Raw genomic sequence first — 12,190 nt, forward strand, 5'->3', positions numbered from 1 at the left:
TTTGTACTATAAAGCTCTAAATTTAGTATCTTCTAAATATTTTATAAAAGTAAACTATAACCATCTAGATAATGCTTTTCAAAACTGATCAGACTATATACTGTCTTTCTTTTTCTTTAAGACTACTGACTCTGGACTTAGACATCAGTGCAATCATATATCCCTGTTTCTTCAATCAATAAATCAGAATTTTTAGAAATTTGTTATAGTTATGGAAGATTTGAAACTGTTTATCAAAGAATTGACAATTAAACCACAATAAGAGCAATGATAATCTCTTGACACATTTAGCGAAGTCTAATATTGCTCAAAAAGTAATCAACTCCTTTGAAAATAAATGAAAAAAAAACAAGTGTTTAAAATTTCTTATTTTAGAGACAGAGAATTCAAATCTGCCTACCTTAACAAAAAGTACAATTGGGTTTTTTTCTCCAAAATATTTTTTTTAATTTCATTGTCATAGACTGACAATAGTAAGATAAAACCTCCTTTTTCAATTGCATTTCTGATTAATCTCTCTATATTTCTAACAGTATTAAAAATATACATGTTAATTCATGTCCTGGCCTCCCTGTCAGCCACCCACATCATGAGGAGCGCATTCAGGTAGCCTGAGGCATGGGAACCACTAGGCGCTTTGTTGTCCACAGACCTGAGGGCCAATCCAGCTCTGCCGCCAGTACTAAAGACCTAACAACAAATTTGTCACTGGCCTTTGAATCAAAGCATGTAATTACACACTGATTTTCTCTGCCTTTTCTATGGTTTTTCATATAGATGTGTGCGTATGTGTATACATTTGTGTGTTTATGTGTGTATAAATATTTATGTATGCATATATACATATATTTCCATACACACACACTCATATAAGTATTGTAAATATGTTAAATGACATAAAATAAAATGGAATTTAATATCAAAAGCAACTCATTTACTGATAGAGTTATTCTTATATGTTTTGTTTTTTTGGAAGTTAGGTAGAGCTGATCAAATTACTCTTTATGCTGTAAACAAGTCACTAAAACAATATTAGAGATTCTCCTGAGAGAGCAGAAAGATGTAAGGCATAAGAACATATAGTAAATACAATAAGAAAGTGAGGAAAACATTTCAGATGGAAGAAAGTTCAGCCATAGAAAGAGGTTTACTAAACAAGGCACTTAATTCACCAAACTTGAAAGGCTGAAGGCTGATGACGGGAGAAGTCAGAGTTTTTAAATTCAATGTTCATAACCCTCTTAAGAGAACATGTGGGGAACAAATCTGAGAAAAAAGTTACTGAGAGGAAAAAAAAAAAAACCTCCCTAAACTCCACAGAAGAAGGTCCCATGACTTCAGCAAAACTTTTCTAGGAAGAAAACAACATAATCAAGGAACAGGAATCCTTGCCTCTCTCTCATCCTGAATGCCCGGGCAAGCCTGTCAATATCACCTACACAGCCACTGATTTCAGCCTTGAGACACACCTCTAGGATTTACCCTCCTTCTCTCTCTCTCTCTCGTATCATATTTGATCCTACATTAAGGTAAATACTGACCAAGACTACTTTGGTTCTCCCGTGTATTCATTATATATGTTACAGAGTTCATGAAATCAACTTACCCATCGTCTCTTCGTTTTAATGGCCATCACAAAACCCCCTACTTTCCTCAGAGGCTCCTCTTCCTCCTCGCCATCCCATCCTCTGCCATCATCAGTGATCGCTTTCACATACATGGTTCTCTTTTCAATTGTCTGATGTCACAAATATTGCTTTCTCCAGGAACTTTCTACCATCCTTCAAGGCAGAAGCAATCTTTCCATCATCCAGAGTCTCACAGCCCATCTCTTCTAGTCTTAGAGAGTTTAAAACATTCTGCCTTGTACTTTGGTTTTGCTTTTGCATGTCTTATTTCCAGCACTCTTGGAAGACAAAGGTTATGTCTCAGTATTCCCCACAGCAATTAGTCTACACTCTACATATCTTAGCTTTTCAAAATGCTTTATTGACTGATCACTATTCCCAAAGCCAAAGATTATTAAGACAAATGAATAACACAGTTTTTACGGTTAAGAACCTTGAGGTGGGGTTTCATTTACAAGATCTCTGTGACCTCAAAGCCTGATTATGCACAAGGGCCTCATATCAATATCTCACTGCGCTTTTGTTCTTGTTTTAAAGATAATTTATCCAGAAGAAGATATTAAAGATGTGGTCATCACTATTTCACAGTTCCTGAAGCATGTCTTGAGTATCTAAAACTCGGTATTAGGTGTATAATGAAGCCCTAGTTGCCAAGGCACTGAGAAGACTAGCAAGCATTACTTCCCAGACCAAGAGCGGAAAGAAAAAGCACTTCCCCTCCCCTTTTACTTTCTGTTTTTCCATCCCTATGCAAAGAAGTATGTGTAATATCACATTTACTTTCTTTCTCAATTTTTAACTCATCTTTAAACTTAATTAAAAAATGTACTATACCAAAGTTAGACAAGATAATGGGAAATGAATCATAATCAAATTGATGTAAATCAAATCATAAGCTGACCAAGTGGTACTTATAAACAAACATGAATAGTTTAGATTAACTACAAAATAACTATTAAAAAGAAATAAGTTCAAAATCTGAAAACACTTAGACTTTTTTTTTTTTCACTTCCAACTTTATTCCAAACTCACATCCTTGGATATTTTTTCTATAAGATCGACTAAATTACACAAGAGAATTATAGCCAAAAAATCTGGAAAAGGCTTGACATATGCATGACTCTGGGTTGATGCAAATTAGATGCAAAATGTGAAAAATGATCAAGGACTTTGCCAAACCTTCCTTCTTCACCCTGGCCAAGCACAAACTGGCTGCCTATGCACTTGAGAAAGGAGGCAGGCTGGGAAATGTATCCACAGCCCAGACCCAGCCCAGGCAGGCACTACTCACCACGAGGATTAACACTGTAGGGCCACAACTTGGCTAAATCTCAGGTGAGAAGTAGTGAGGACTTGTCATGGTACTGGTTCTCCCAAACTAGTTAAATTAGAGGACACTTAACCACTTTTCCCCTTCAACTTCTGGAAATTACAAGGTATGGGGGCTCAGAGTGTCTTCTAATCCTGCACTGCTATTCGGAGTGTCTTCTAATCCTGCACTGATAAAACAGCCTCGTGTAGGTGCCGAGAAGTGAAACAAAATTTCAGTCCTTTATTCCTCAGACCTTCTGAGACTTCTCACATCAGCATGAAAACCGTGAAAACATACATCTCCCTCTGTGCCTTCAGTAAAATACATGACACCTTCGACAGACATGTTCCATGGGAGAAAAAGGTGGCAGGTGCCTGGCCTTTAACGGTCAGGTTTGCCTTATAAAAGCAGACATTCAAATGTCAGCATCTAAGATCAGTCCTTGAAAACCCTGAGTCCACTATAAATAGCTACAGATTTGGACCTATTTTTAGTATGAAACATTTCATTTACCAGATTGAGTGGTATTTATAATCTCCAGTCAAATGTTCTCAAGCCCAAGCACATTGGCTCACAATACCTTTTAAAACAGACTTTTTAAAAAGTGTCTCTGGAACTGGACTTATGGAAATAAGCATGGCAAGAACATATATTTGAAGAGACCAAGTCCCAAAGCATAAGTCTTAAGGCAAAGAAGTCTTAAGACTGTTTTCCTTGTAAATTTGCAGCTGTCCACAAAGACTTCATCTGGCCATGCCCCAAATCTAAAAAGGATCAGATAACTGCAATACTAATCAGATGTGACTACCAGATATTTTAGAAAAGAGGTTCTGTTTATGGTCCCCAGATGGTTAACTTCAAGCTTCCGAGACCCCTGCTCTAATACAGAAGATCCCCGATAGATGCCCCAGGGTGCCTACGAGTGGTCTGGAGTGAGCAACAGGCAGGAGGAAGAGCATCTCTACCTGTGTTTTCACCTGGCCCTCCCTGAGCTTACCCATTTTACGTATTATTTTGTTAGGTAACCCCCAGTGATTTCATTTGAAGGAGAATCCCAAATGTTAAAAAAAAAAAAAAACTGAAAACTTCTGTCCCAGATAAGCTCCCTTGATTGTAAAATCAGCCCACACCAGTCAGTTCTTCCACTCCCAATCAGTTTCCACTGATGGTAATCCAGGAGAATTAACACAGCAATATTGTTCTAGCAAGTCCAGAAAAATCCAGTTTCCTTATGTTGTGAATACATGACATAAAGCCCACTAACCAAGTGACCCTTTATTTTGGCAAATCTGAAGACCACAAAATATGACTGTGAGCCACCACTACTCACAGGGGAGACTGAATGGTGTTACAGGGCAAGTGCCAGGGCTCCGTGGAATAAAGAAACCTACTTTCAACAGGGATTCCCAGGCAGACGTGTCTTCGCGCTCAGAAGTGTGTGAAACGCCTGCCATCACCGTGACTCCTGACCACTGGACTCTCACTTCAGAGACACAGAAGCAGAGAGGAAAAGCATGTCTCCAGCCTCAGGCCAAGGACCACGAGGAACACATCTCCAGTTGACAAGCTGGGTTTATTACATGTTGCACGGAGCTGAGCGCACACCAGAGAGAATCGCGAGCCTCTCAGTGAGAGAGCTTTAGAAAGAACCTATTAACAGGGTGTAGGCTTTGGATGAGTAATTTGGAAGAGGTTCTAGAGAAGCAGGCTTTGTAAAAAATTGAATGTTGTCAGAAAACAAGGACAATCCCATGATTGAACATTGCAATAATCTCACCCATAAATTCTCACCCATAAATAGGACAGACTAGAGCAGGCATAAAGCTGGAATTGGTAAAGAATTAGCAGCCACTCATAAATGATAATCTTGGCAAAGAACAGGAAAAGGTCATGTTAGACAGGAAGAGATATCCTTGGCCACACTGGCTGAGAGTCACTGTCAGTTCCTCCCTGCAGAAGACTTTGATGTTGATTTCAGAAACCCACAGAATAATAATTTAGTCATTATGCATATCTAAGCCTAGTCACATTCTAGACCACGGCTCTGAATGTCACTCACAGCATTTTTCTATCCTTCTCAATAATGCCTGTGTTAAAATAACTTTCTTGTCGTTTCATACAGGTACCTGGAATAAGTAAAATCTACCTATTTCAGTCAAGTTTCTGATGACCAAGGGATTAAAAATAGCTGAGCCTTACTGCTTGCTTTTCAAACTATCTGGAGGAAAAAAAGTTTCTTTTCTCCCCAGTTGGTCTCAGACCTATAATTTTGAAAAACTAACTACTAGAAAAATGAAATGAAAAAAAAAACCCAGAAAACACCAGCCCCAACTTTTAAAAAAAATTATTAGATCCAATACAAATATAATAACTGTTATATTGTTCAAAAAGTTTCTGTATATAGTCTCACTCTCTGCATGTATCTTGTCAAAAACCTGAGTCTACAGAGACAATTTGAACAGCACTAATTTTTTAATTAAAGAATTCTGTTTAATAAGAATTAATTCTGTCTCAGTCCACTGCCCATTTCAAACTTAAACAAGGTAGCATTAGAGAAAAAAGAGGAAAGGGGTCTAAGGCCAGACTGAGGCCAAAGTGAGACGCACACTTCCTCTGAGCACATCGGGAAGCAGCCTGACTGATTAGGTTCATTTTCCTGCTCTCAGCCTGCTGTAGGTGCCCCAAGTCAGTGATATGGGTCTGAATGACCACCACTGTGTAGCAGCAACAACCACCATCTTACACCTCGCCGTATGCTTCCACACAGCCTTGCAGACATGGACACATACAGGAACACTGCACTCTGTTGCAATTAATTTATTTCTCAACCTGTACTTGGAACATGGCTAAGTTAAAAGAATAAATCCATACATTTTTAAAGGCCTTTAAAGATCTAAAGACAACAGTTGTCACAGTTTCATAAATTAAAGTTCAGGAGTAAAACGGCACATAGGAAAAAGCACAGAGTGTCTCATTTGAATCATTCAATCATTCACAAATATTTACTGAGTGCCCACTACGCCAGGCAATATTCTAGGTGTTAGAAATAAGTAATAAACACATAGATCAAAAAATAAAAAATAAAAATAAAGAGGTAAGGAATTTCACTCAGGGCAAAGGTCATGCTAAGAACTCTCTAATGGAAATGAAAAATCAATGCCCATGCTCCCTTCCTATGAGCAAGAGTGTCAAAGGACACATGTAGAAAATCAAATCCCTGGAATCCCACTGACACCAGGTAGGGCTTCACTGCCATTCTCCTCCATAGCAGGAGACAACTTTACACTTGCTGGACAGGGATCTTCCCACTGGTATGTTCAGGCCAGGAGTGGCTGTGCTTTCTACCAGGAAACTTGGATTTGACTATAATCTCAGAGCTTCCCAGGGCAATGGCTTTATAGCCCGTCAGGTTAATCCTCAGGCATCTCTGTTATCTCAGTAGCCCTGCTTCCCTTCCTCAGGTCAAGAAGGTCAAGCTTAAATCCCTATATAGCAAGTTAAAGGAACAAAAAGGGTTGAGGAATCAGCTAATCAGCCAAATTTATTTACATTCCCATCAATTTCACTTCCTGTTTCATCTCTGCTAAGAGGTGTACCCCGTCCAGTGCAACTCTGCAATTTTAAGAACTTGTCCCCAGCTTAATGAAGTAGCCACTGGCATTACCCCTCCAGTGTAACCATCTGCTCTCTATGACGCTGTCTCTCCCACCACTATCTTTATTCTTCCTCCCAAGCTCATAGCTGCTCTGAGCTGGACTCTAGGAAAGGCTTCTGCCTCTGTGTACCCACAGAGTCAGCACAGCCTGCTGTAGGCCAGACCCCACCCTTTCCCTGGATCAAGCTCAAGGCCTGAATCACTTATGTTTGGTTTGAAACTGTCCCCACTCATAAAATCTCTCCAGAAGATACTTCCCTTTACCATAATTTTTTAAAGCTAAACACTATTTAAACACATGTGCATATATATACATATACATGTACACACATGCATATATGCCAGATACTTTGACACTTAAAATCTCCGGCAAATTTATCATCTTTGAGCTCCATGAGAACGGTGATTATGATCATTCCTTCACCATTTCACAGTGCCTGCAATAGCGCTTGGCCCATAACTGGCTTCCTACAAATATCTTTTAATTAATTAATTAATTAATTAGCAGATCAAAGAATGGAACAAATGGATACTTGTAGTATACACTGGTACTGCTGTATACACACACACACACTATATCAACATACACATGATGTCAGTAGCTAACACTATATCTTAAAAATGAGGAATCAATCCTAATAATCAACGTTCAGTCATGTTCTGTATCCATTTTCCTCTTCCTTATAACAACTCGTTATTGTCCCAGATTTCTGTATCTATATGATTAGATAATTTGACATGCACAGTAAGAAAAATACTCATTGCTAAGTCAAGTTTAAAAATCACTATGATAAACCATTAAAATTCTTTGCCTTTTGTCTTCCTTAAACTTATCTTCAAGCCTCAAATCTTATATCCCAAGCTTCAATCTAAACTGAGGAGATAAAATGTACATAATTTTTATGCTATAAAAACTAAACAATAACACTGAATGAGGTTTAATACTCAATATATTTTACTTAGAACTATTATAAAACTACCTTTATGTCATTTATTTCCTTTATTATCTGAGTAGTATTGAATCACGCTCTCTTAGAAAATACTTTAAGCTTAGTCTTCCAGAATGTGCTTTCTTTCCACTTTGTAATTCAACGACCTAGTTAATCCAGGTCTGTTGAATGTTTGTGTGAAACGAGAGGAACTGGAGAGATCCCTCGTGCCTTCCAAGCCCAGAGTAAATGGTCCAGCACCAGACGCGACAGTCGAATCCTAAACTGACAAAGTCCAACTTGCCTACTTGGACCTGCCACACACTATTCAGTTTCCTGTGCTGATTCCTAAAACCCCACGGAACATCAAGAGGCAGTACAAGACCCCCCAGACAGAGCCTACAACCAGGAACTGACCAGCATTTGGTAAAACGTATAGCACCATAACTCCTCTGGGCTGTGTTCACGCATGGGGAGGGCCGCAGAAGAGCGTTCAAGGTGTTGCTGGAGGACCTGCCAAGGCAAAATCATTACAAGCAGGACTGCAAGGAGCATTCTGAGAACCCTCGGAAGAGAGACGACAAAGAATAGCTCTAAACTCCCAAGAAACAGCAGCCTGGCAACCATACGAGGAAAAATGGTTGCTCTTTTTGAACAAAGACTTGGAGTCAACTGTGAAGGGAAGAGGCATAAACACTGACACGCTCTTCAAATAACATCTGGAGATACAAAATAAATAAAAATACCTCCCATCTTCAGAGCGTGTAAAGAGGGATAAGTTGCTATTGGAATCAAGCACAAAACTGAAGAGCAAGATAGGGGCCTGTTATTCAAAAATAAAGGAAAAAAAAATGAGCCAAAGTCACCAGGCAGAGAGGATGTTCACAGAGTAATGCTATTGGAACAAATTCTAACAAATTTCTCATTCCCCACTCTAGCATTCTGTGTGGAAGTGAAAGAATGCTTTCAAAAGAAAATATCCAACCTTTCCACATAAGAACTGAAATACTATCACTTTGAAGGAATCTCTGCTTCTTTAGAAAGTTCTCAGAATGCTTTGAAAGAAATAAGGAAATAAAATTGCCCAACATAACACAAGTGAAAATATAAGCAAAGAATGCTAAAATAGTTGTCTTTGGTTTCTTAGAATAACGTTGTCTTCACATCAAAATTAAGCCAAAGCACACATCTTGGATAGTAAGTATAATGCTTTCTAGCGCTTCTTCCTGAACTTAAAATGTCATAATGAGGCTTTCTTTCCACTTTCACCTTCCAAACCATGCTGCAGCCACCCCGCACTCCCAAACACCTGCAAACATCAGACACAAAAGGCAATGAGTCTTACCAGACCATCACAGTTGCTAATGGCAACAGAGGTTCCCGGAATGTCCATGATGTCACCAACATAAGCACAGTTAGTCTGCAAAGGCTCTGTTTTCCAGACTCTTTCGGAGGCACTTCCTGGTTGCCGGTCATTAACAGGGTGGGTTATACTCCCCGGCACTGGAGATGTCTCCTGCCATTCCACAACAGCGCCAGGAGCTACTAGCTGAGTGTTGGGCTTTAGTCGCAAATGAAAATCCCTTCCAAATGCTGTGATGTTAAAGAACAATTGCTCAGAGGTGGAAGACACATCCCTCGCTGACCTCTTTTTGTGATTTGCAGAAAGAATGTGGGAGAGGTAGTGTCCTTCAGAACTCGTGCTGACTGGAGTCACCAGCTCATACTCTCTCTGTCTCTTTCCCGGTAAATCTGTGGAATGAAAGATAGAATTGTAGAACCCTGTGCAACAAGAGAACACAGGCAACATAACACGTACCCACCTCACAAGACCGTCCCTTAACTTGCATAATAAATATATTCTCGAATCATTTCAAGAGTAATAGATTTTGAGAATGCAAATCATTTTTCAAATGCATTCAATGTGTTCAAGAAATCATTTCTTTCAATTTTTAAAAACGTTTATTGCAATGTGAATACTAATCTCATTTATGTTTGAGAATATGAATATAGTAACTTTCCATAAACTATACCTGGCTTGCTTATAATCAAGACATATTCCTAATTAATGTATCACTGGCATAACTGACCTGCTACAAACTTTTAACAAAGTTGATATGATGTACAAGAAATTTTTTTCTGCTTTAATTTTTTCCTTGTAAGAATCCTAGAATTCATACTAACTATAATAGATACTTTATGTCACATCTACCATTAGCCTACATTACAGTGTAATTTATACACTGTGGTTTATGATGCTGTAGTTTGCACGTATTTTTCCATCATAACAACCCTAATAATCATTCTTCACAGGTGAGGAAACTGAGACTCAGAGGTGTGCGTCCAAGGTCAAATAAGTGTGACGTTCAGCTATGACTCCAAGTCATATTCTAAAGCCCAGAGACTCACTCTGCCACATCATGTGCGGCACCATAAGTCACAGAACATTTTCAGCCAATGAGGAGAATGGGGTGAAAAAGAAGAAATAAAAATCTATAAATTGGATATACCAGTACTGGTTAGTCAAGAACAAATGGCATTGCCATTTGGCACCATATTTCTTACATGGGACAGACACTCATTTGAGTACGATGTGTCTTATGTTACAACATGGGTGGCTACTTACGCATTAAACTGAATTTCACGATTAGAACTTAATTCCCCAAGTTTAGCCAAATTTGAGTATTGTGTCTGATAAAATGCAAACACCCTTGGGAAAGATAACACACAAAGTGAACCACTTCTCCCATAACAGAAATGATTTTGAAGGCAGAAGGAAGTTAATAGAAAGAAACAAGGAGGGCAACAAGGATGAAGGAAGAACACATGGAAAGGAAAGTCTGAGAACGTGAATTTTAAAGTTCCCCACCTCAATAATTTTAGCCTAAGATTAGTCCTGTCGTGTAATAAAGTGCCCTGAAAAAAAGTATATGATTCACAAATACTGCTCACCTGTGGGAACTGCATGCATGTCATCAAACACGTTAGAGCATGAGACCCATAAATGAACCTATAACTTATGCTCTTAAAGCATCCTTATAGAATCACTATGTTTTCATTATTTCCTTTTTTTTTAATACCTTAAACAGTGTGTAAAGTACCAGAACACAAATGAAGGTGTTTTGCAACTTGGAAATTCCTTGAGTATAATAATATAATGACCAATGTATTTAAACAAAATATCCCTCTTTATTCAATGCATAGAGTAAGTAACCCAATTGTACTAGGCAGAGAAGGAGTGAGGATGGTCCTATCACAGAGTCAAGGGAAGCCTGGCTTCCACACTGGAAGCAGCAGCAACACAATTCCTGCTTCACAGGCTCCCTACATCCCAAGACCCACACTAGACACGGTGTGAGCATGTCACACCGACTGTCTCCCTTATAACCAAATCGATGGTGAATACGTCTGTAAATTCTGGTTTAGAAGAAAAAAAAACTCAACATTTTAGGGAATGAACTCAAGTGTCACAGAAGCCGAGTGATGGAGGGGTAAGTTTCTACAGGAAGGGATGAATTGGGCTGTTGGATGTAGACTGACAAAGCCAACCAACCCCAAATTAATTACTTGAGGATAAGAAACCCATTCAACTCGATCTTCTCAGTGTCATCTTAATACGAGATTTTGTACCGACCAGCATCTCACATCAGTAGGACTTGTTTACGATGTGTAAGTTAGTAACAGAAGTAACCGGAGGACATTTGCTTTGTCTACGCTGTACCACGTGCTGACTTCACACCCACGGCCCAGGAGCATCTGGCTACACCAACAAGCCCAGTTGTAACTCTTCCTTGAACCATCAGTTTTCTGTTTCAAGGGAAGGAAAAGCAGTATTTCATTTTAATGTATGAATTTCCCATCTCTGCTAAAGGGAATTCACACAACCGAAATTGAGACAATATACTGATGCCTGGATGAAGTGACTGGAGAACGAGAAAATTTAAGAAGAATATAGGGCATCTCCTCTACACCCAAGAGGATACCCAGAGCTTCATGCTTACAGCAAACCAAACATCCTAGGTTCTCTGGGATGGCTCCATTTTCTACTGTCAGACAATATCTTCTGAATTTTTACTCAAAATAAAGATGGTGTTTCTCTATAGAGCTTTGTCTTCTCTGATGTTAAATAAGAAACCATTCCTAAAATGCACGCATAAGGAACAATTTCTGAAATTAAACTCTGAATGAGTCATTTTCCAGGTGGGAATTAAAGTAACCAAAAGAAAACATGCACTTGGTATCCCCTCAGGCTACCATCCCCTGAACGGTAGTTAAGGGAACTGACAAGGGAGCCGCCCAGTCACCTGCCATTACTGCAGAATAAATACCGGGTAATGTGCTTTGTGCTCAAGGATGTATCTTCTCTAATTCCCACACCAGTCACAGTGGGTGGGCATTGTTACCCTTAGTTGCCTCTAGGCAAGCGGCCTAGAGGGTCTGATGCATAGCAAACAAGGAGCCAAGGGAAAATTTCAATTCTGGTCACCTGGAAGTTGAAGATCCTACTCCTCTGCACTCATTCCCTGCAGAATAGATGGAACATCCTGCTGTCAATTCCTAAACTGAGATCTGACTTACAAAGGAAAACTTCCCCACGAAGGATGATGTTCTGCCCACCTGCATGCAGCCAACCAATTTTTCCCCTAGTGTAGCTTCAAAAACTTCT

General features: G+C 39.2%; 1 protein-coding gene across 15 annotated transcripts in view; it reads right to left on the reverse strand.

Annotated features, from left to right (window-relative positions):
- ADAMTS3 (ADAM metallopeptidase with thrombospondin type 1 motif 3) overlaps window positions 1-12,190 on the reverse strand; it is a 486,980-nt gene that overhangs the window by 218,809 nt on the left and 255,981 nt on the right. For 14 of the 15 annotated variants that reach the window (XM_072941169.1, XM_072941192.1, XM_072941176.1 and 11 more), the window contains one exon: window positions 8,870-9,276. In XM_072941169.1, coding sequence (XP_072797270.1) covers window positions 8,870-9,276 — 407 coding nt within the window. Of the gene's footprint in view, window positions 1-7,941; window positions 8,018-8,869; window positions 9,277-12,190 lie in introns of those variants that run through there. The other variant, XM_072941234.1, reaches the window with a different exon arrangement.

The sequence above is a fragment of the Vicugna pacos genome, chromosome 2 (genome assembly GCF_048564905.1).
Source record: "Vicugna pacos chromosome 2, VicPac4, whole genome shotgun sequence".
Classification (NCBI taxonomy): Eukaryota; Metazoa; Chordata; class Mammalia; order Artiodactyla; family Camelidae; genus Vicugna; species Vicugna pacos.